This window comes from Calliphora vicina, chromosome 1, assembly GCF_958450345.1.
Source record: "Calliphora vicina chromosome 1, idCalVici1.1, whole genome shotgun sequence".
In the NCBI taxonomy this organism is placed as follows: domain Eukaryota; kingdom Metazoa; phylum Arthropoda; class Insecta; order Diptera; family Calliphoridae; genus Calliphora; species Calliphora vicina.
Window position 1 is genome coordinate 145,493,242 of NC_088780.1, and position 24,851 is coordinate 145,518,092.

At 30.0% G+C, this 24,851-nt stretch overlaps 2 protein-coding genes across 2 annotated transcripts; one reads left to right on the forward strand and one right to left on the reverse strand.

The window, feature by feature from the left end:
- Positions 1 to 2,322: 2,322 nt before the first annotated feature.
- LOC135953274 (spore coat protein T-like) lies at positions 2,323 to 2,741 on the reverse strand. Its single transcript, XM_065503092.1, has one exon. It carries the CDS (start codon positions 2,739 to 2,741, stop codon positions 2,370 to 2,372), a length of 372 nt encoding a protein of 123 aa, XP_065359164.1. The 3' UTR covers positions 2,323 to 2,369.
- A 17,541-nt stretch (positions 2,742 to 20,282) lies between these two features.
- On the forward strand, positions 20,283 to 23,801 carry LOC135958520 (uncharacterized). Its single transcript, XM_065509424.1, has 9 exons — positions 20,283 to 20,415; positions 20,647 to 20,773; positions 20,831 to 20,974; positions 21,033 to 21,205; positions 21,271 to 21,477; positions 21,556 to 21,937; positions 21,995 to 22,205; positions 22,771 to 23,208; positions 23,263 to 23,801. The coding sequence occupies exons 1-9, from the start codon at positions 20,398 to 20,400 to the stop codon at positions 23,729 to 23,731; spliced, it is 2,169 nt and encodes a 722-aa protein (XP_065365496.1). The 5' UTR covers positions 20,283 to 20,397; the 3' UTR covers positions 23,732 to 23,801.
- The last annotated feature ends 1,050 nt before the right edge of the window (positions 23,802 to 24,851 follow it).

Consider the following 24,851-nt stretch of genomic DNA (forward strand, 5'->3'; position numbering starts at 1 on the left):
TTTTAATTTTTTTTTAAAGCTGTCATTTTATGTATTTATGATTATTCATTACACAAATTTATAATATTCTCTTTTGTGACTTTTTTGAAAAAACATTTACATTTATAAAATTTTGTAAAAACAAAAATTAGAATTTAAATTAAATTGATACTAATATAAATACACATCGCTCATTTGCTGCAATAACGTCATAATTAAAAAGAGTCGTTTCGAGAAAAACGGCTTTGAATGTTTTATGACATTTTACTATTTCTTAAATAAATTTTCAACAGATCATGCAATTTCCGAAATGCAACCTGATTTAAATAGTAGATGTTAATATCTTTCTAATCTGTAGATAACCCAAATGTTTACTTGTCAAATATACGAGAAAACATGAATTTAAATTTTGACGTCTAAAGTGCTGTGTTTTTATGGATTTATGATTATTCATTACTAAAAAATTATAATATTCCCTTTTGTGACTTTTTTGAAAAAAAAAATTATTTTTATAAAATTTTGTTTAAAAAAAAATTGTATTTTAAATTAAATTTATACTAATATATATTAATTTTTTGAATTTATTATTTGATTTTTTTTAATAGCACATTATGTATGCTTTAATTTCCAATTTTATTAATTAATTTATCGCTTTCGATTCCAAAGTTACAGCATATATTGTGAACTAAGATCTTTTTTTAAAAAAAAACAATAATGGATTTAACGGGTTAAACATTTTTTTTTCTAAAATGCTGTGTTTTTATGAATTTATAATTTACATTACTAAAAAATTATAATATTCTCTTTTGTGACTTTTTTGAAAAAATTTGTAAATTTATACAATTTTGTGTATACTAATTATAATTTATACTAATACAATAAATAAATAAATTTATATTTTGAATTTTTTAATAGCACATTAAGTATGCTTTAATTTCCAATTTTATTCATTAATTTATCGCTTTCGATTCCAAAGTTACAGCATATATTGTGAACTAAGGTCTTTTTTTCCAAAAAACAATAATGCGCTTAAAGGGTTAAACAAAATTTAGTTTAACCTTTTTTTTATAAAATGTTGTGTTTTTATGTGCTTATAATAACTCATCAATAAAAAAATATTATATTTTAAAACTACGGCTTCTATGAATTAATCGACACTTTGGGTACCATCGAACCCAATGTGGAACTATTTAAAAACATCAGAGATGACTTAAAAATGCTGGATTTTTTCAAATGTTTAACTTTTATTTTGAAACTTTTGTACAATATAAATTTATTCAAAGTATTGGCAATTATTAGTTATGATCTTTTCCTGTTTGTCTGGCAACATATGGATTCCGCGCAAAAAGAACTGCTCATCGTTTGAGGCCAAGTACGAATCAAGCCAATTTCGTATTCTCTGTTCTAATGTGAAGCTTATCCCAGAAAGATCGTTCTGAATCGGTCGAAAGAAATAGTAGTCGGACGGGGTAAGGTCTGGTCTATAAGGCGGATGAGGCAAAACTTCTCAAACAATTATTTCTAAATAGTTCTTAACAGGTATTGCAAAAATTATGGAATATTACGGTTTCATGTCTGGTCGCATATTCTGAACCTTTTCACGAATCCGTTGCGTTCGGTACAGGTGCCCTGTGGTGATCTGGCAGATTTAAGCAGCTCATAATAGATAGGACCCTTTTGGTCCCACCAAATATAGAGCATTCCCTTAGCGCCATGGATATTTGGCTTTGGTGTCGATGATCTTTTTTTTGTCTGATGCTCAGTGGCATCGGTATTGGCAGATGTAGGGGGTTGCTTGTTAGGAGTTGATTTCCCACAAATGGGGATAAATGGTAAAACTTTTCATTTTATTATGAAAAAAATACAGTTTTACATTAAAAAGAGTTACAAATTTGGACTCTATTTTAGGTTTTAGCTTAATTTGTTTAATTTCGAATAATATGAAATTCAACCCAGAACTTTATCTAATAGTTGCCATAAATTTATATTGTATAACCATGTTTTTGCAGAAACTAAAAAAAAATATGTTTCACTTTAAAAATCACTTTCAAACTTCGGTGTGAAAGGAGACACGAGTTAGACTATCGTATTTCTTCCAACATAAAATGGCACTGAGAACAATAATTCAAAATTTTTATAGACCAGCCTAATGTTATTTATCCTCCATGATATTCCGTGTAAGTCTATTAATCAATTATAAATAATTATAACACGACAAATTATTTTAGATATTAGATATATTTTTTAAAAAAAAAAAACTATTTATTTATTTTCAAAAATTATTTTTTTTTGTGCACTTTTGTGTTTTTATAGCAACTTATATCTTTATTTATTTAACTCATACATAAATACTTAAAAATAACATCACAATTTATTACTCCAGAACTTAATTAACCATAGAAACCCCCATAGCCGCCGCCATAATATGGCCTAGGGCCATAGAAGCCACCGCCGTAGTAGGGTCTAGGTCTATAGAAACCTCCGCCATAGTAGGGTCTGGGTCTATAGAAACCACCACCATAATATGGTCTCGGTCTATAGAAACCACCACCATAATATGGACGACCAAAACCAAATGTACGGAATTGTCTAGTTTTACGCTCCGAATCACCATCATCCTTTACATTAGCATCTAAATCAATTAATGCTAAAGGTTCTACCGCAACATTAGTAGATTCCTCTGATTTTTCAACAATTTCTTCTTCCGCCAAGGCAAATGCCAAAATCACTGCTAAAATAGTTAAATAGCTCAACAGCCTCATCCTGATGCCAAAGTAAAACACTTTAATTATACGTTTGAAATTGTAGAAAGCGTTGTTATATTTTTGATTATTTACAAAATTTAAACTAAATTCGCACTAAAACCTTTTTATTTATACCCTGAATGCGGGCTGCTTTTGAATTAAATTTAAAACAAAAAATTCTCTCATTAAAAAAAAAAACTTGATTGATGAGAATTTTTGATACTAATAGTACAAGTATTTTTGAATGTTTGTATTTTTTTTTTGTTAACTATATTTCGGCGTATTAAATAAATTATGATTCCAGTTGACTAAATGGTTGAAATGAGAAACTACTGCATGACTACAAAACCAGAATCATTCTACGAGTATTACTCTGCCTAGACGTAAACAATGACGTAGCACTTTAACGCTTTTTAAGCCGCAAGTTATTAGTTGGAATTTCCCTCCTTCTCTATTATTGTTTTTGTTATATACATATTGTTTTGTATTGAATTTCGTCTGGTCGGAAAAAACTAGTTTCGTAAAAATATAGAAATTAAACATTAAATGAAATAAAATAAAAATCACGCACAAATATTTTTTTAAGTTGACTCACTCTTTTGTTGTGCTCGGTTCGGAAACTTTCGTTGACAAGATTGAGTACCGTTATGAATTTATATATAAGTTGGCACGATTAGCTATAGTTACGTATATCTAAAATATTCTTCCTCCAAAAATCAAGCTATATTCCAATATTTCTATATTGGTTGTCATTCGAATAAAAATTATTCGAATAAGTGAGAAAAAAAATTGTTTTTATTTGAATGAATAAATTTTTTTCAATTTTGAATAAACAAGAAAAAGAGCTATATGGCTGTGAACAATCTTATACCCTTCACCAAATTATACATTAAAATACAAATTTCAAATATTTTTAGTTGTTTTTTTTTAAAAATTGTTTTAAATTTTTTTTTTATTATAAAAAAAGTAATTTTAAAGTTTTTAAAAAAATTTTTTTAGTTTTGAAAAAATTTTGGTTTTTAATATTTAGCGAAAAAAACTTTTGGTGAAAAAAAAATTCGGGTTAAAAAATATTTTTTCCGATTTTGACCCAATGTATATCCAACTTACTATGCAAAGGTCTTAAAAATATCTATCATTAAATATCCATATTGTCTTTATTAATGATTTAATAAGCCAGATATAGGACAAAAATAGGTCAAAAATCAAGGTTGTCCTGGTTTTTTTATATTTCAGCTAGAGATGCTAATCGGAACTGATTTTTGAAAATCCCGGGGATTGGGATTTGGTAAAGAATCCCGAAATCCCGACCCGGGGTTTCGGGATTTTCGGGAAATCTAAAATCCCGAAAATTATAAGAAAGAAACGTACATAATTATGTCTTTACAATTGAAAGTAAATTTTTTATTTAGCAATTAATTTTTATTAGACACTAAAAGGCATACTATTGCATCTATGGTTTCGTCTGCCATTCTAGAACGATTTTGTTTCCGACATATGATGCTGCCAAAAAACATCTTTCATATTGGCAAAACAAATGTGCAAGTATTTTCCTCTTGTTCCTTCAGAAATAAAGTGATCTATTTCATTAGCAAGTTGCAAATCTACATTATAACTTGGTTTTGTTATTTGGGTATTTTACATTTATTAATAATATCTTTTAGCCTTTGAGCAATCGAAATATTTTCATTTTGTTCGAGCTCCTCATCTGAGATAAAATCAATTTCGTTTGAAGAGGATTTAAATTGAGTTTTGTTAGATAACTTACAAAAAAATGTGAAGAATTGATTTTCCAGAGCCCCACTCTAGGAAAACCAAAAATCCGCTTTCCTTTATTAACTATGTTGTAGCAGGAGTTGAGCTTAACAACTTTGCTGAACATCACTTTGCGATATTCGGGCATGTAGAATGTCAAAATGCATAAAAAAGGCACACAAAAATGTCAATTTCCCCTATTTATTTATGAAAAACGGGATTTTCTGCCATTTGTGGACCGATTTTCTCGATTTTAAATAGCAACCGAGCCGGACAAATTCCGGAGATATTGATGTATGAACCGTGTATGTAAGTTATTTGGGGGCTTCGGAAAGTTGATTTCAACAGACAGACGGACATGGCTTAATCGACTCCGCTATCTATAAGGATCCAGAATATATAGGGTCGGAAAATATATTATATATACCCTTCTCACGAAGGTGAAGGGTATAAAAATTGTTTTATATAAACAAAAATTTGGACAAACACCAATTGTTTATAATTTTATTCCATGTTGGTTACAATACACTTTGGATTAACACTTAAATATCAGAACACTAACTTAAGAGACCTGAGTACTAAAGATTTAAGAAAGGTTAAAGTATATCCAATAGAGTTGAATTAATAATGATAAAAATATACTGAAAGCCTATATACGTATTTAAAACAAGTAAGAAGTATAGTCGGCCAAGTCCGACCCGACCATATAATAAATTACACTGAGTATATGAGCAGAAAAATTTTTCTTTACAAATTTCTATTATTTTTCTTTCATGAGTGATTTTCGGAAGTATGCTTTTTATGGGAGCTATGACCATCTATGGAATAATCGCCTTGAAATAAGTTTTGTTCCAAAGATCGAAACAAATAGTATTCGGACGGGACACGGTCTGAACTATAAGGCGGATGAAGCAAAACTTCCCAAACACTTATTTTTAAATAGTTTTTAACAGGTATTGTAACATGTGTCTTGTCACATATTCTGGGCGTTTTTTGGCCAATGCTCGCTTCAGTCGAATCAGTTTCGTTCGGTGATGGTCTGGTCTGATTTCAGTAGCTCATAATAGATAGGACTCTTTTAATTCCACCAAATACATATCATTACCTTAGCGCCACGGATATTTGGCTTTGGTGTCGATTCGGATGGTTGGCCGGGCTTCAAGTACGATCTCTTACGCTTCGGGATCCATTTTCATCGCAAATAATGATTCGATGCAAAAATTATTTTCTTTTATAGCATTCAAACATAATGACAACATGAAAAATCGTCTTTTCTTTAAAATCTCTGTTTTTTTAGAGCCGGTTAATTTAAAATGTTGATTTTCGGTTAACCGATTATATCACTGATACGTCTACAAATTTCTAGAGAAACATAAAAATACGTACTTCTTGTTCTCTCCGACCAATATTTCAGTTGATTTTAAAATGCCCTCCTATCCATCAAAGCCCGGGGATTTGGCTCTGACTTACGGTGATGAAGTAAACGGAAGCGAATATTTTTAGAGGTTCAGGTTTTGCTTTATGTTTTTTTATCAACTTGTTGAAAACATGAAACGATCATAAAAACTGAAACATTAATAAACAATTCTTAAAGTATTGAATTATAGATTAAAAGCTAATAACTGGAGAATTTTCATATGAGTCGTGGAAAACAAAAATCATGCCTTCTGTAAGAAACTTCCGGATAAGCAGTATTTTTCGAAAAATCGAATGTTGAAACAAACATTTGTAGTCCATTTCACAATATCGCATGAAAGATTTCGCAATCTAAGGTGATTCTTTAACATAAATATGAAGATCGAGAAACCAAAATCAATTTTCATTCGCTTAGAATACGAACGAAATCTTTCATTCGATATTGTCAAACAGGCTACTGAAAAAAAATTGAAATTGAATTACATAATTATATTTTGAAAATGTGTTCTATTCTCTACTGCAATACAACTTCTAAAAAAATAATATTTTCATACGCGGTCTACCCGCTTTTATGTTTAACTAATTAGACAAATTAAAACAAACAAAAAATAACTGCAAAAAGGCCTCACAAAAAACTCTGTTTCATAAAAATAATCATATTCTTATTAGAATTTGGTGTGAAAAAGTACGAAAAATATTCATAAGCTTTCCACTACAAGTTTTACATACTTAACACTCCACAGCCGCCCTCTCCACTCCACTCAAGATTACTTAAGAATTTTTTTTTTTGTTACCAAATGATTGTTAATGAAATAATTATTGTTACAATTTCATTTCTATGCTGGCTGAAAACTTTTTTATTCCCTTTCTGGCTCTCTACCTCGACCGCCATCTTCATCGGCATGGTTTTTCTGATTGTTCCGGCCAAAAGAGGCATGATGCCACTTAAAATAATCATCGTAAAGAAACACACACATTTGTATGTACACAAGTATCCAGCTTCACTGAACATCCCAGCCATTTGAGTTAATTTTTTTGCAATTTCTTTTAATAAAGAGAATATTGTAGCTTGTATATGAGTGTGTTTTTGTAGAAGAAAGTGAAAAAATGTACAACAGTGGAAAAAAAGGACCAAATGGAAAACCAAAACGAAACCATAATCAACTCAAACATATAAAAAGAAAAGAATTTAATAAAGTACCACTTCGTGTTCATGTTAACCCTCAAACGGGACATGGGAGAAATTTTGTAAGATTTGATGTAAGTAAAAAAACAAAGTTGTAAAGTGAAACTAGTAAAAAAAATATAGTCAGTCAAGCCCAACCCTATAATACCCTACACTAAGTAATTAAGCAAAAGCATTTTTCTTTTCAAATTTCAATAATTTGTAATTGTGAATGATTTTCGGAAGTGGGCCTTATATGGGATCTATGACCAATTATGAACTGATCACCATGAAATTAGGTCGATAGGCTTCTTCCTTGGGCCGAAAAATTGTTAATAATAATTTTTAACAAATTCTTGCTTTAGAGGGTTAATACGCAAAAGATAAGTAGATATTAATGAGATGAGAACAAAGTATCCCACAACAAACACAAGAATATTTGAAAAAAAGTGCATAAAAAATATATTGGTAATTAAAAGTAAATTCTATTATTTGAACGGGATCTAAATAAACATTCTCTAAATGTTTGCAATATTATAAGTACATTCTTTTTGCCTAGGATGCAAAAGTCTTCCTCCAACCACTTCCTTCTCTTATAGTGAATTCGCCTTGATATTTACTTTTGGCTTGGTATTATAATCAGCTATTTTTGACAAGTTCTGTATAGTTCTACAAAATGCCAGTTTTTTGATGTTTTTGTATAGTGAAAACCTTCGATTTAGTTGCAGCAACCAAATTCTGGTTATTCAATTTTAATTTGAGTACAAACAATTTGGTTTCTTTAATAATATGTATGCATACTTAAACAATTTAAATTCGGTTGTAACAACTATAATTGTTTTCTCCGTGCTTTAAAATTTTTGAATAACAATGGAGTATTTAACAAAAATGTTGTATGTACTTACAATCTTGATTCTAGACATATTAAATAAAATAATAAAAATGATGGCCATCAAACAAAAATTAAATTTTATTTATTCATCTTAGGTTACCATCCCATAGCTAGTTAGCAATAACACGAAAAGTTTTGGTCTGCAAAACAATAATAATAAAAAAAATTATACAAATTTTATAAAAATATTTAAATTCATTTGTTAATTACTACAACAACTTGGCTTTTTACAATTGTTGCAAACTCGAACAAGTAAAACATATAATATTAAATCATGAACTCGCAGAACTTAGTTTTGTTTTACAATTATTTAATAATTTGCAAACAACTATTGTACAAAAAAAATTTATAAAAACATTGTTAGAGAAGGCAAAAAAAAAACTAAAGAAAGTTGCTGCATAAGTAGTTAAGAAAGTATAATTGTAGAGGTAAAAAACTATAATCACATCCTGGACTCTCAATTGTATGTGCTTGATAAATACGCAATACATTTTTAGTGCAAGCTTAAGCCATTATAAATTTAAATTTTGTCACCTTAGATATTTGGTGATGATGATGGTGTAATGAGGAAGAGAATAGTACTCTCCACTTTAGCTGGCAATGCCCGAATGAGCTATCGTATGAAAAAAGATTTCGATATCGAAATTATACTAAAAATCTACTACATTTCTTGCTCGAATAATCTCAAATATGAAAATTACGATCAGTTTTATTCGATAACAAATGAGGTGATTCGGCCTCGGTTTTTTGAACTTTCCGGAAAAGTTGTTAAAAGCAAATGGAACGATATAACAATAACTACATCTATTTTCCATTGGGTATTTAATATCTACTCTTACTAACTATTTATTTTCAATAAGTGGCTTATTGCTAAATAAAATACTAAATACCACAAACAGCACAAAAACACTGTTCCCTAGAAAATCGTTGTCAGAAACATCGATGTAAATTATTAAAATAACAAAACTATTTTGTCTGTGTTAAGATCTTAAAGGAATAATTAAGATGCTTAACATTAAAATATCTAAGGATATTTAGATAAATAATGGTAATTATACTGGTTTTGATTATTATACACATTCTGATTTGAAATAGATTTATTTTGAAACTAATTACGCACTTTTTCCAGATTTAACCTAGACGAACATTATTGAATTTTATAGATTTACTAGCTAAAACCCGGTGTACTTTGCTACCCGTACCGTAAAGATTTACAATATATTTACCCCCATTTTTTCAATCTCTGGTTATTTTTTATCGTAACGATAAACTGACGATTCTCTACAAAAAATATGTTAATTGGAGGTTTATCATTACGAAAAACGATAACCAGATATTGAGAAAATGGGGGTTATTCTATCTGAAATTAGTTTCTGTTCATGTGAAAAACATGGATTTTCTAGATTTAGTCCGCAAATTTGCAAAGACTGACCTTGATTTTTATCAATTGTCATTGCAAATATTAAGCAAATAGGAAACTGCAATCGAATAAAATCAAATGGCATTTCCGAAGTTATAATTCGGTCGCTCCGATTAAATTGTTCATTAATTGCCTTACTGTAAGTCGAGTGCCACTACAAATACGCAAACAATCATACATACAAAAAAACACACATTGACTTTTATATATGGGGGATTTCATGTCAAGTGAACCAACTTTTGAAATCGATGTCTTCCGATCGGGATGAAATTTGCACCAAGGTTAGCTCTATTGGATAGTAACTCAGACACAATTTTTCAACAACATCGGTCGAGAACTCTCTGAGTTATAGGGGGTAAAATTTTGACAATTTGGTCAAACAGGGGTTTTTTCTTATCCATGTAACTTATTACCTATTGTTCTTAGCAAAATGTGTTCCAAATAGTATAGATAGCTATTTCTTCGATCTTTCGAAAAAAAATATTTAAAAAAAAAAATAAAAAATTTTTAATATTTTTTTTCCGAAATCAAAAACTTTTTTGACTTTTTTTTAAAATACGCTATTTTTTTTTATTTTTTTTTTTCTTAAAATAAAGTTTAGATATTTTCCTTGAACACCTACTTGGTCGCTTAGTGGGATGCGAGTGGGATATCTATCAAAATAAATATTTTGTAACTCAAAACATAAAATTTTTGACTTTTTTTGCAAAATCAAAAACTTTGTTGACTTTTTTTTTTCAAAATGGACCCTTTTTTAATCTTTTTTTTTAGGTCAAACAAAAGCTTAGATATTATCCTTGAAGACCCTTTTGGTCGCTTAGTGGGATGCGAGTGGGATATCTATCAAAATAAATATTTTTTAACTCAAGACTTACAATTTTTGACTTTTTTTTTTGCAAATACGATTTTTTTTCCAAATGGGCCCTTTTTTTAAAATTTTTTTTGTAGTCAAAAGAAAGCTTAGGTCCATTCCTTTAAGATATTTTTAGTCCCTTAGTGGGATGCGAGTAGGATATCTATCAAAATAAATATTTTGTAACGCAAGACATACAATTTTTTAATTTTTTTTTGCAAAATCAAAATTTTTTTCCAATATGGGCCCTTTTTTAATTTTTTTTTTTGCTCAAAAGAAAGCCTAGGTCCATTCCTTTAAGATATTTTTAGTCCCTTAGTGGGATGCGAGTGGGATATTGCTAAGAACAATAGGTAATAAGTTACATGGATAAGAAAAAACCCCTGTTTGACCAAATTGTCAAAATTTTACCCCCTATAACTCAGAGAGTTCTCGACCGATGTTGTTGAAAAATTGTGTCTGAGTTACTATCCAATAGAGCTAACCTTGGTGCAAATTTCATCCCGATCGGAAGACATCGATTTCAAAAGTTGGTTCACTTGACATGAAATCCCCCATATATATAAGGGTTTCAAATGTATACAAATTTTAACATTTACTTAATATTGTTCACAGAAAAAATTATGACTAAAATATTTTCAAACATATGCATGTTTGAAATCAGATTTGTAATTTATTATTTAGTTTATTTGGTTTTATAAATATTTTAATTGGTTTTAAATTTTATGGTTAACAATGCTAACAACTTTTTTTAATAATGAGAAACGTCTATTTTTTTGTAAATCTTTGAACATAATGTACATAAAATCAAGTACGTTTTCATTTTGTGATACATTTTTATAATATTAAAAATAATAGACAACACTTGTACATAACAAAATATTTTCTTTATTAAAATTTTGTTTGAATTTTTTTATAAAATCAAACAATTTTTTAAATGATTGAAAAAATGTTTGTTTACTTTGAAACAAAAACAAAATTTATAGTGAATTTTGACAAACAGCTGTAAAATAAAAATAAATTATACATATATTTAAAAAAAAAATATTTACATATGTACACAATTTTTAAGTTTTGGTCTTCATGAAAGAGACTAGGAGTTCAAGGGCTCAATAACTCCTCACGTTTCTAGACTGGTAAGTATGTATGAACTTAAAATTCTTTATTATATTATTGCTAAACCTTCCGGTATAATTGCAGACGTTGTTAGCTTCCTATATCACAATGGAACGATTATTGGACCCAAGTGAGCTGTACGAGATGAAGGTTTTGGACGGCTGCCTGAATACCGTACCATAGCTTCCTATGACAGAAATTTGGGAGAATACGTCATAAATGGTAAGACGATTGAATTTCATTAAGATGAATATGAAAACTGGTTTATCTTCCCACAGGTGAACAATTCCCTTGGATTCCCGTTTGCTGGAAAGTCCGTAAGTTTGGCAGAAACTAGTTCATATTTAGTATGACAGTATTTTCTATAGAAAATATTGTGTATAACAGTATTTTATTTAGAAATTATTGTATATAACAGTATTTTCTTTAGAAACTATTGTGTATAACAGTATTTTTGTATAGAAAATATTGTGTATAACAGTATTTTCTTTAGAAAATATTTTGTATAACAGTATTTTCTTTAGAAACTGTTGTGTAAAACAGTATTTTCTTTAGAAAATATTGTATATATCAGTAGTTTCTATATAAAATATATTATAATATTTAATTAAAATTTTTATTGATTTTGAATTTAAATGTTATTAATATTTTAATTGATTTAATAAAAAATATTGTTTGAAAATCAATTCAAAACCTATTATTTGTTTGTATGGTTTTATTAAAAATATTGTTTGATTTTATGCGGAATTTCAAATAATATGTTTCATTGATAGTTAAAATATTTTAATAAGAAAAAAAAAAATTTTTTTTCAATAAAATATTTACAAATAGTGTTGTTTGATTTTGTGATTTTTGTGATAGGTCCCATTTCAATAAAATATTCAATTAACTTTATGAATTTTGTAATTGGATTTGAATTTTAGTTTTTTCTGTGTTGGTAGTCCGCGCACTTCTGTACTAAAAATTAATATTGATAGCTGCTATAGCTTTCCCTATATATAATTTGTCATTATATCTATGGAAGGTGCCACGCCCACTTTTGCTAGTTTGCCCATTTTTGGCCTAAATATGTAATTCATACAAAGTTTTGTTATGTGCCACGCCCACTATTGATAGTCCGCCCATTCTTGTCCTAACTATTAATATTGATGATAGAATAACCGTGCAAAATTTATGGACTCTATCTCTATTAGTATCCCATATAATAGATTTTAATTATCATCATATGGGAGGTGCCACGCCCTCTGTGGCTTCTACTCCCATTTTGGCCTTAAATATTTATACAAACGGTGGTATTGTTCATGCAAAATTTGAGGACTATAGCTATTATAGTTTCCAAAATATTTGATATTTAAAATTAACTTTGTATGGAAGGTACCACGCCCACTTGAAAATTCAAAACAAAAAGTATCCTATTGTTCCTTCCAGATATAGAAAAACATACAGTCAAAATTTCAAGCAAATCTGGTTAGCCGTTTAGCCGTCTATAGACGTCAAAACAACAAATATACATATAAACACACATTCACTTTTATATACACAGAAAAAACAAAAATTCAAATCCAATCACAAAATTCATAAAGTCAATTGAATATTTTATTGAAATGGGACCTATCACAAAAATCACAAAATCAAACAACAAAATTTGTAAATATTTTATTGAAAAAAAAAAATTTTTTTTTCTTATTAAAATATTTTAACTATCAATGAAATATTTATATGAAATTCCACATAAAATCAAACAATATTTTTAATAAAATCATAGAAACAAATAATTGGTTTTGACTAGATATTCAAACAATATTTTTTATTAAATCAATTAAAATATTAATAACATTTAAATTCAAAATCAATAAATATTTTAATTATATATTATAATATAATATTATAAACAATATTTTCTATATAAACTACTGATATACACAATATTTTCTAAAGAAAATACTGTTTTACACAATAGTTTCTAAAGAAAATACTGTTATACACAATATTTTCTATAGAAAATACTGCTATAGACAATATTTTCTATATAAAAATACTGTTATACACAATAGTTTATAAAGAAAATACTTTATACACAATAGTTTATAAAGAAAATACTTTATACACAATATTTTCTAAAGAAAATACTATTATACACAATATTTTCTATATAAAATACTGCTATAGACAATATTTTCTATATAAAAATACTGTTATACACAATATTTTCTAAAGAAAATACTGTTATATACAATAGTTTCTAAAGAAAATACTGTTATACATAATATTTTCTATAGAAAATACTGTCATATAAAATATGAACTAGTTTCTCCCACTTACGGACTATCCAGCAAACGGGAATCCATGTTATATGGATATTGTTCACCTGTGGGAAGATAAACCAGTTTTCACATTCATCTTAATGAAAATCAATCGTCTTACCAATTATGTCGTATTCTCCCAAATTTCTGTCATAGGAAGCTAACAACGTCTGCAATTATACCGGAATGTTTAACAATGATATAATAAAGAATTTTAAGTTCATACATACTTACCAATCTTGAAACGTGAGGAGTTATTGAGCCCTTGAACTCCTAGTCTGTTTCATGACGACCAAAACTTAAAAATTGTGTACATATGTAAATATTTTTTTTCAAAATATATGTATAATTTATTTTTATTTTACAGCTGTTTGTCAAAATTCACTATAAATTTGTTTTTGTTTCAAAGTAAACAAACATTTTTTCAATAATTTAAAAAATTGTTTGAGTTTATAAAAAAATTCAAACAAAATTTTAAAAAAGAAAATATTTTGTTATGTACAAGTGTTGTCTATTATTTTGAATATTATAAAAATGTATCACAAAATGAAAACGTGCTTGATTTTAAGTACATTATGTTAAAATATTTACAAAACAAATAGACGTTTCTCATTATTAAAAAAAGTTGTTAGCATTGTTAACCATCAAATTTAAAACCAACTAAAATATTTATGAAACCAAATAAAATAAATAATAAAATACAAATCTGATTTCAAACATGCATTTGTTTGAAAATATTTTAGTCATAATTTTTTCTGTGTATATAGATTAAAAACAAGTAAGAAAGTATGGTCGGTCAAGCCCGACCATATAATACCCTAAACTAAGTAAATGAGCAAAAACATTTTTGTTTTAAAATATCAATAATTTATATTCGTGAGTGATTTTCAGAAGCGGGCCAATTATGGACCGATCACCATGACATTAGATCGTGTGATTTATGTCAATATGAAAGTTATTTGTGTTGAATTTTGTTTCTATACCAAAATTTTTAAGAGATTTATGCACGTTAACGTTAATTTCGGAATCGGGTCTATATGGGAGCTATGACTAATTATGGACCGATCGTAAACAAAATTTTATAAAACTTATTACAAAATGCACAAAAATCCGTACCCAGAATACATTTCCTTGTATGACTTGTTAAAACTTGCATTTTCAAAAATTAAATTTTGCAATACATAGTATAGAAGAATTTTATTTTAAATTAGATAAATACCGTCAACCAAGACCACAGTGTACTTTAGCCGCAAAGACGTATTTATAAGTTAAATAAAAGACAAATAAATAAGAGTTGTCCACTCTTTTAGTTACTTTTAAAAATAATAAAATGCTGAATGAAGCTTTCAAACCATGGAAATAAAACCTACTAAAGAAGTCAACTTTGTAATTGTAAGAGAATATTTCTGTATTTATATAAACACATGGTAGAATGTATACAATTCACTCACTCACTGCTAAGCCAATCGACATAAAAGAAAACCGTAACACAAAGGACATCTATTCACCACTGGCTGCGTCACTATCAGATATAAAGATCTTTTTTTTATTTACTAAATAACTACTATATACATTATTTTTCAAAGTTGCAATACAAGTGCATTGAAATTAAACTTAATAGACAGTAGATAATAAAAATAAAAATAAAATTGTTATTTTGATTCACCAGCAATAAAAAATTAAGAATAGAAAAAATAATCATTTAAACGTTGAATGGATGAATGAGAGACTAGTGAATGGAAACAGTAAATACTTACTACTTACATGGAATACAACACAAAATATTTAAGTCCTTTGAGTTACGACAATAATACACGGCAAAATAGAACGATACCAGCGAATGCAGCGCATAAATAACTTTTTATAGAAAATGCTCATTCTTATTGAGGATTTAGTAAAAGTCTTTAGATACAAAAACATCATAACATTTAAAGGAAAACAAGTAAGAGAGTTATATTCGGCTGTGCCGAATCTTATATACCCTTCACCAAATTGTACTTCAAAATAAAAATTTTAAATATTTTTAGGTAAATAAAATTTATTTTTTTCCAAAGTTGTTTTTTTTACCCATTGTAGGTCCAACTTACTATGGTATTATATACGTCGTTGCAAAGGTATTTGAAATATCTATCAGACAGACCGACCGACAGACAGACAGGGTCGGAAAATTATATTGTGGAAAGGTGAAGGGTTTTCGCTTTAAAATGACGATTAGAAGTAAACATTTTTCGCTAAACTACCGTTACCAAAATAATGCATATTAGCGTTTTCGTTGCCTTTTAACTGTTTTGAATCGGTAGACAACCTTACATTAAACATTTTCAAACTTACATACAGTAGCCCAATAAAGTCTACATACAGGATAAATAATTGTGTTACTTTAATTTAAAGTTTTTTTTTAGTTTTTTTTTAATGAAATATATAATAATACACGTCTTATGTCGATTTTAGCAAAAGTTCACCGTTATTAGAGTTATTGATTCTCAGTAAAATAATGAAAATTTTATTTTAGGTCACGTTTACTTTTTTGTGGGCGTTTCTTTTAAGTTTCAAAATATTTTGAACATAAATACCCCAAAAAATATCGTTATTTTGACTCAGAATAAAAAATTCTAATAAAGGTGAAATTTTTGACTTGATAGGAAATGTTGCTAAACCCGACTTAAGTGATTTTATTTTAATTTTTTTTAGCATGAATTTATTTTTTAACAAATATATTTCATTACTTTTAACTTACAAATACAGCTTTTAATATAAAAAATTTATTTGAATTCCTGTATGTAGACTTTATTGGGCTACGGTACATACATATGATCCTTTGGCCCTAGAACAATTATTGAAAATGATTAGAAACGGTTCATGAAAGCCCATTAACGAATATGAATATCTTAAATAAAATGATCTAGCCTTCAAAAAGGTCTATGTAGAATTTTTAGAAATCTATTCAAATAGCAATATATTCCCAAATATGCCCACTGAGTTATAACAAAACATTATCTGGAAATGTCTATGGCTTTCATATAAAAAATAAACAGTCTTGAAGATAGAGAAGACGATGGTGCACATTGGTTAAGGTCAAGGTTGCCAACTCATCAGCTCAGAAAATGGCTAAAACCCAAAATAACTGAATACAAATTCATAAATATTGTCTTTTTATTTAGTGACATCGACTTTACTACTAATATTAATAAAAATTTGTTCCTTTTTGATAAATAAAACAAATTTCTGTGCACTTATAAACAAAATCTGATTCATTAAAGAAATGCAGAATTTATTTTTAAATATGTCTGTTGTGTATGCTTTAGAAACAATTTCGCAACCAGTTTTTTATTATAGAAATAGACACTTTATTTGAATTTTCTGAATATTGAAATGACAGGTTGCTTCCGGATTGACTTCTGCAATATACGGGGGTTACGATCGAATTTTTTCTCCGTTTAGGCCCATGTTTGTTTCCATCGGCCGGATGTTTTCGCCTTATGTGAAACGCAGGTATCCGAGAATGCAGATCCACAGGATTTTCAGATACCTGGGTATCACTTTTTATTGCTTTTTAACTTTCATCGGGGCATTGCCATGTACATACGCAATGAAGTCGTGTACCAGTACCAGCAATCATTAGGTACGTATGATGTAGAATTTAACTGTCTCTGGGTTAAGTTCAAAATCAGGACACACTGTTTGCACTTCGGGTTTCTTTATAGAAGTCCAAATGCGGGAAGGGATATTACTATATCTAGCTTCGATGCCCTTTCCGATTCCATATCGAAGATTCTTGAGAGTTGTCCTAACAGTGAAATTGTTGTTGCTGGTGATTTTAATGTTCACAACTCCTCTTGGCTTCGCCATTCAAGTCATACAACTACAGAAGGCCAATATGTTGAACTATTCGCGGCGCACAATCACCTTGCGCAATTAGTGAATGAACCAACGCATAATTCATGCGTTGATGGGCACCAAAATAACACCCTCGACCTATTTCTAACTTCACACCCTGCCAAGTATGAAGTAGATGTTTTTGCACCTCTCGGCAATTCAGATCATTGCACCATTTCCGCCTCCTTTTCGCTCTCTGAACTTCGTATCGTTTCACGACCAGCTACAAAACGTTCAACTTTTATTTACGAAAAGGCTCGTTGGGCTGAGCTCAACAAGTTCTTTCTGCATTTTAATTGGAAACTTTGTTTCTTAGACAATAGTGTCAATGCCACGGCGAAAATGGTGGAGAATATAATTATGATGGGGATGAAAAGCTTCATTCCATCTAAGAAAATTTCGATTAAAACTATGGAAAAATCCTGGTTTAATCAGAAGTGCAAAATTGCAATCAGATCTAGAGAGGAAGCATTCAGAAAAGCTCGAAAGAGTATCAGTTATTATGCCGGATATATTCTTTCGCGCTCGCGCAGTTAAAAGGGTTTTAGCGGATCTCAACATAAATAAGTCTCCTGGGCCTGATGGTATACCAGCACTGGTCTTGAAGCAGTGTTCTTCGACGCTAGCTCGTCCATTAGCTAACCTTTTCAGCACTTTATACCGTCCCGGCAAATTTCCAGTATGTTGGAAGGTTGCTAATGTAACGCCAATTCCTAAAAAGGGAGAGGCTAACAACCCTGAAAATTATCGCCCAATAGCAATTTGTTCTGCACTTTCCAAAGTTATGGAGAGTATGGTTAACTACCATCTTGTGAAATATTTAGAGTCCAACAATTTACTCAACGACCGGCATTATGGCTTTCGTAGAGGCCGCTCTACGGGAGACTTGCTAGCCTTCCTATCGGAAAAATGGTGTCGTTCCATACACCGTTTTGGCGAAAGTAAAGTGGTGGCTCTAGATATTTCTAATACGTTTGATAGAGTATGGCATGGTGCGCTTTTAGCAAAACTTATTGCTTTTGGTGTTGGTAATAACTTCTGTCGATTTATATCGAGCTTTCTCAGAGATCGCACTATACGAGTTGTTATAGATGGAATTTCATCAAACGAGTTCAAGATCAATTCAGGGGTACCGCAAGGCTCCGTCCTTTCTCCTACTCTATTTCTTATCTTTATAAACGTCCTTCTACGTCAAACTTTCAACCCTATCTACTCTTTTGCAGATGACAGCAACATTTGCCATTCATATGCATTCAATTATAGACCAAGCCTGTCGAAGATTGGGGCAATGAAGCAAAATATGAATGATACGCTCAACCAAGATCTTGTGACAATCTCTGAATGGGGTTGAGCGAGTCGATTTTAATGCACGCAAGACTCAATGTTGTATGTTAACCCACAAACGCACAACAGATCATGTTGCTCCATCTGTTTTTATGGGTGGTGTAAATATTAAGGAATCAGAAGCTCTTGATGTTCTAGGCATGAGTATTCAGTGCGATGTCCGCTGGACAAAACACATTTTTCGAGGGTCGAAATAATACAACTCTCATGTGGTTGAGGTTCATAGAATGAGTGGCTAAAAATAGAAGGAGTTGTCGAAGGACAATGAAACTTGGCACATAGGCATTTTTTGTTTGAATCAAGAAAAGAAATGGAAAAATCAAAATGATCCGCCCACCTCCCATACATAGTGTAAATTAAATTTTGACCTACGACATTGTTTTTTGGCACATAGCTTTTTTAAACACTCAGAATCATTTGTGTGAAATTTGTATTCGCCCACTTCCCATACAACTTGTATTGAAAAAGTGGCATAACTCCCTTGATTTTTAATGCATCAACTCAATTTTCACAAAAAATAAATATTATAATTGTAGAATGGGCTGAAAATATATACCTGATCCGCCCACTTTACGCCAATCTCCCATAGTTCTATAGTTTGTATTCCTCGCTTCCTGAGCTTCCTCGGACAGCATACCTGATACAAATAATCAATGTCTGCTTTTACACACAGCAAGTTTACTTGAAGCAAGTCTCTTCGATTCCCTTTTAAACATGCTTGACTGATTAAACACAGCAAGTCTGTGTTCAATTTTGTATGTCAAAACCTAATAGACGTCATAGTGAAAATGAGAAAACAAAAGAGTATTAAAAAGACTTGTGTAAAAGCAAGTTTTCTTGCGCAAGTCTAGAGTTTATTGGAGAGAGAGGCAAGAAGAAGAGGGGTACACACTTGCTTGTACTGGCAAGTCTCGGACTTGTTAGTACGAGTATATCAGGTTGGTACAGCTTTTTCCAGCTGAAAATCTTTACGATAATTATACTGTGCGACAGCTCAAATCGATCGGTCAAAAAAGTTATATAGTCCCGGCGTTTTGCTGGGTTTGATCTAGGAATCGAGATATGTATGTATATCGATTTGAAGTTAGTATGTATTGTATTGGGGAAATTGTATTTTTTTTTTTTGAAGTTAGTAATTATTGTATAGGGGAATTTTTTATTTTTTTTGCTTTTTCATGTATTTTGACCATCCGAAATTTCCGAATATCGCACAGTGATATTCAGCAAAGTTATTAAGCTCAATGCCGGCTACAATATAGTCAATAAAGGAAAGTAATATTTTTAGTTTATGTTTATGCTAATTAAACCATAATATATTAAATTTTGAATTGAGTGTTGTACAATTTACAAAATGTTTGTACTTGTTGGACCACCCTTTCTTACTTAAATTATTATATTTTATCAGACATTCTTAAAAAATAAACTTCATTTGGAAAATACATTTTTGTCAATTGCGGAAAATTATATTTTAATACACATTTCGATAATATCAAAAATTGTTATAAAAAAGTTTAGTTCCACAAAAATAGCATTTATGGACGACGATAAAAGAGTGAGTTCAAAAAAAATTAGTTGTCTTCTGATTCAACTAGATTATTAGCCCATAATAAAATGTTTAAATCTGGTCAAAGGATATTCGAAATAAAAACTAAAAAAACATTAGTTCAAATTGTTTCAATTTGCGCTATAAATTGACATTAAACGTACTAAACATACCCTTAATAAATTGCTTTCAAGACAAACTATTTAGTTCAAAAAACTACCTCCCAATTCCTATTTCCAGCAAGACATAAATTTAAATGAAATTTGGAAAGCATGTCGCAAAATTCAAGATGCCATCTTTCGGTATGGTTTCAATATATGCGCCGACTTTTGTGAACATGATCCAGCTGGCAAAGGTTTAATATCGGGTAAGTGGATTTTATCTGAAAATTGCCTATTTAGATAATAATAAAATATCTGCAAAGAATCTATTTTTAGTGGTGTATTGGGAAAATATAAAAACATAATTGGTTTATCTGATTTTGAATTGCGTGAAGTTACCGACTATTTTCGCTTACGAGATGGACGTGTTGTGTATAGAGAATTTTGTAAAGTTGTATGCGCTGAAAGTAAGTTTATTCCATATATAGGAATTTGTACACTTTTTGAACAAGTTTTTCTATGTAGATGATGAAAAGAAAGTCGAAAAAGATTTGGCTACGGGCTTAGAATGCAATGACCCCTTACATGTTAACATAATAGCACGGCCGGAAGATCGTCGCCAATTGTGTTTAATATTAATTAAAATCGCTCAGGTTTTGAATTTACCATTGCTGCCATATTTTCAGGACTATGAATTGGTAATATGCAATTGGACTTTTATTTATTCGACTCTATGACAGCTATTATTTATGTATATTTTCAGATCTCTCAAAATGAGGGCACAGTTACAGTGTCCCACTTTTCTCGTGTGTTACACTTTATGAAAATTCCTCTATCCGATAATGATTTCTTATTGTTATTAAAACGCTATATGAAGAATTCTTATATGGTCAATTATGTGGCATTTGTAACTCATATACAAAATATTTTGAACTATTTAAAGGAAAACAAATTAACCGATAATGCCATGGTAAATATTTATTCGATTCACAATAAATCCTTTAAAAATCCATTAACATCGTTATTTTGTTACCGAACACAAAACTAGCAAATCATTAATAATTTTCCCGGAAAATTAGTTGATTTAGAACTACCCAAGCTCCCACCTATAGATGGAACCAAAATGGCTTTAGGAATTTTCAAGGACATTTGTAATCATTCTAATGAAAATAAAAATATTTGTGACATTATATTTTGTATACAGAAGCAAGTGCATGCAAAACGCATTCGTATACATGAATTCCTTGAGGGATTTGACCTGTTACATACCGGTACCGTGACAATAAATCAATTTGAACGAGCTCTACACAATATGGGTGTGGGCAAGTATTTGACTCAACGGGAATTTCGTATATTGTATGAACGTTATTTGGATCCGGTGGATACAAATCGTATAAAGTGGCGTAGCTTTGAAGATGAAATGGATAGAGGTAGAAAAGTTCTTATTACGCTAAAAACTTGTATTTATTTTTTTATATTCGATCTAGTATTCACTGTTAAATATTTGGAAAAGAGTCCTTTGCTAAACGTCGCATCACCTCCAGCATATATTCAAGATATGCCTCGTACAGGTTCTTTGGATTGGCAACAAGCTACGCCTACAGCACGGGAGTTTTGCGAGGAAGCGCTTCGAAAAATTCAAATTCGTATACGTAATAGACGTTTATATATGCATCCATTCTTTAGGAGTTACGATAAGTATGTTGCAAACATTTAACAAGCTAAATTATATAGGACTGAATAACATATACAGAGCTTCGAATTAATTCATTGAATTTAAGCTTAATTCAGTATAATTTTAACTCAGAATTATTCGTTGTTAATTGAATTCATAATAAAATTCATTGAAATCAAATCTAATCCAATTGAAGACAAATTAAATCAATTTGAATCAGTAAGAAATTAATTCTATAAAAAATTAATCCTCAAAGAAATGAATTCGATTTCATTCCATTGCTTAAGTACTAAGGAATTATTAGCTCTATGAACTAATTCGTAATGAATTCTTTAAGGTACATTACCTTATATTAATAAGATATTAAATTTAACTAGATTTTGAAAATTGAAATAAGAATTAATTCTTTGGAATCGTTCGTCATATCAAGGGACTATATTCATATATAAATATTTAGCAAAAAAAAAAACCATAAACATTTTAATTCAAAAACGGTATCTGAGAATGAAGAATAAATTTGGAAACATCTCCAACTCCAGAACTGCGGATATAAAAACACTACAATTATATTAATTTTATATTCCACAGACTTAATAGCGGTCATGTGCGCTGCAAAATTGCCAATCAAATCTTTGTCACAAACGGTATATTGTTATCGAGTGACGAGCTAAATGCCCTGATCGATCGTTATGGCAATGAATTGGGTTTTAATTACACCAAATTTCTGGAAGATGCTGATCCGGCTGAATATTCTATACCAAAGTTAACAGCAGTTAATGCTATACAAGGCGACTGTCTCACATTCAAAGGTAGTCCTAAAGTCGATGTGAACAGTGAAGAAGATATTATAAAACTTTTGACCAATGCTAAACGTCAAGCGGTAACGAAGAGTATACCAGTCATTGACTTCCTGCAAGACTACGATCGCCATAGGGAAGGAGAAATACTGGAAGTAGATTTTCGCCGCGGTATTGATAATGCCAATATCAAATTGTCGTTAGAGGAAATCGATACATTGTGTAAAATGTGAGTTTTTTAATTAAATTTAAATTTGTTTAATCAAATCTCCTTCTCCACCAGTTTTCGTTCGCCCAAACGTGCTTGTTGTGTCCTATATCGTGATTTTTGTCGTTCTTTAGATGAAATCTTTATACAGCTTGAAACTCAATCGGGTGACAATGAGGTCACTGCCGTTCCCCTCATACATTTGGCCAATCTAGACTGTGTGGAGTGCTTCATGAATTTTGAGGAACGTACCATTTGCTCGCAGGCCTTAATGAAATTGGCTCGCCAGCCAGATGAGATCTCAAATCTAAGTTCAGTATTCAAGGATTTCGATCGTGAGAATTGTGGCACCATACATAAGAATCAATTGATGCGGGCTTTGACGATGCGTGATATGCACCACATGATTAGCAGTCGCGAATTTGAGGTGATTTTTAAATGTTTTGGCGTGCAACGTGGCATACATTTGGAGTTTAACTATCGAGAATTTTTAAATATATTAAATGTTCTATTTCAAACGGGTCAAGTAAAGCGAAATTATTAGTTTTATAAAAAAATTATTTTATAATTTTCTATATGCAATAAATTTGCCGGAGCTTTTAAGAATCTGGTAATAAAAATACTAGAGTACTTATCCGAATATTCGGATAAGTCCGAATATTCGGACAAAATTTGTGTAGATTAATGAGGTCCCCAATATAAAATGGGTGCTGCAGGCCACCTACATATAAATAGTCTTTAAAATTAAAATAATTATTTTTTGGGAAATTAATAGTAACATTTAAATAGTTTCGAATTAAGCCGAATAATGTTTTTTGGCGAATATTAAGTTCGGTTTCGGGCGGGTTTGCTTTTGTAAATGTATAATTTCTTAAGAATTTCTGTAAATCTACTGGCAAATCGATATTCCTAAAATCGCATGATTTTTTACATTGCCACATATTTTTTACTCAAAAGTAATTGGAGTCAATCAAAGGAATTCGATTTACAGAAAATCAAAATTCGTTTTAAAAACGAAAACATTACTCGAAAGCGGCTTACAGAATAGGAAGGTTTTATTACATATTTTTTTCTTAATTTTATTTTAACCCCCATTTTCTCAATCTTTGGTTATTTTTTATCATGACGATAACTGACAGTTCTCATACAAAAAAAATGTTAATTGGAGGTTTATCGTTACGAAAAACGATAACCATATATTGAGAAAATGGGGGTTAGTCTCATAAAATTTGATTCTATGTCTGTTTAGTAAAAAAGTTTTACCCTGGTTTTCAGCTCACATCAGAAATATAAAATATTTTTGCATTTTTGATTTTTATCTTATCATGTCACACTGTGACCTAATGTTTTTATAAACATCCCTGCCGTATGCTACACTTATTATGAATTTTAAATTTACGCAGGTTTTAGTCTTTGGAAGAAGTGTCTGAGATTAGTAAAACTTTCCACCAATATTGAGCAATGATGAATGAACATCGCCCTCTCGTAATGAAAATACACACTAAGGTACTGAAGTTAAGGTCGAAATCCGAATCAAATAACAGTAAGGTTTCAATACTATCTAAGACTATCTAGAATGCAGCGAACCAAAACACATATAAAAAGGATTAGAAAATTATTTACAATAGCAGCCGAAATTAATGGATAAACTTTAATTTTAGTGG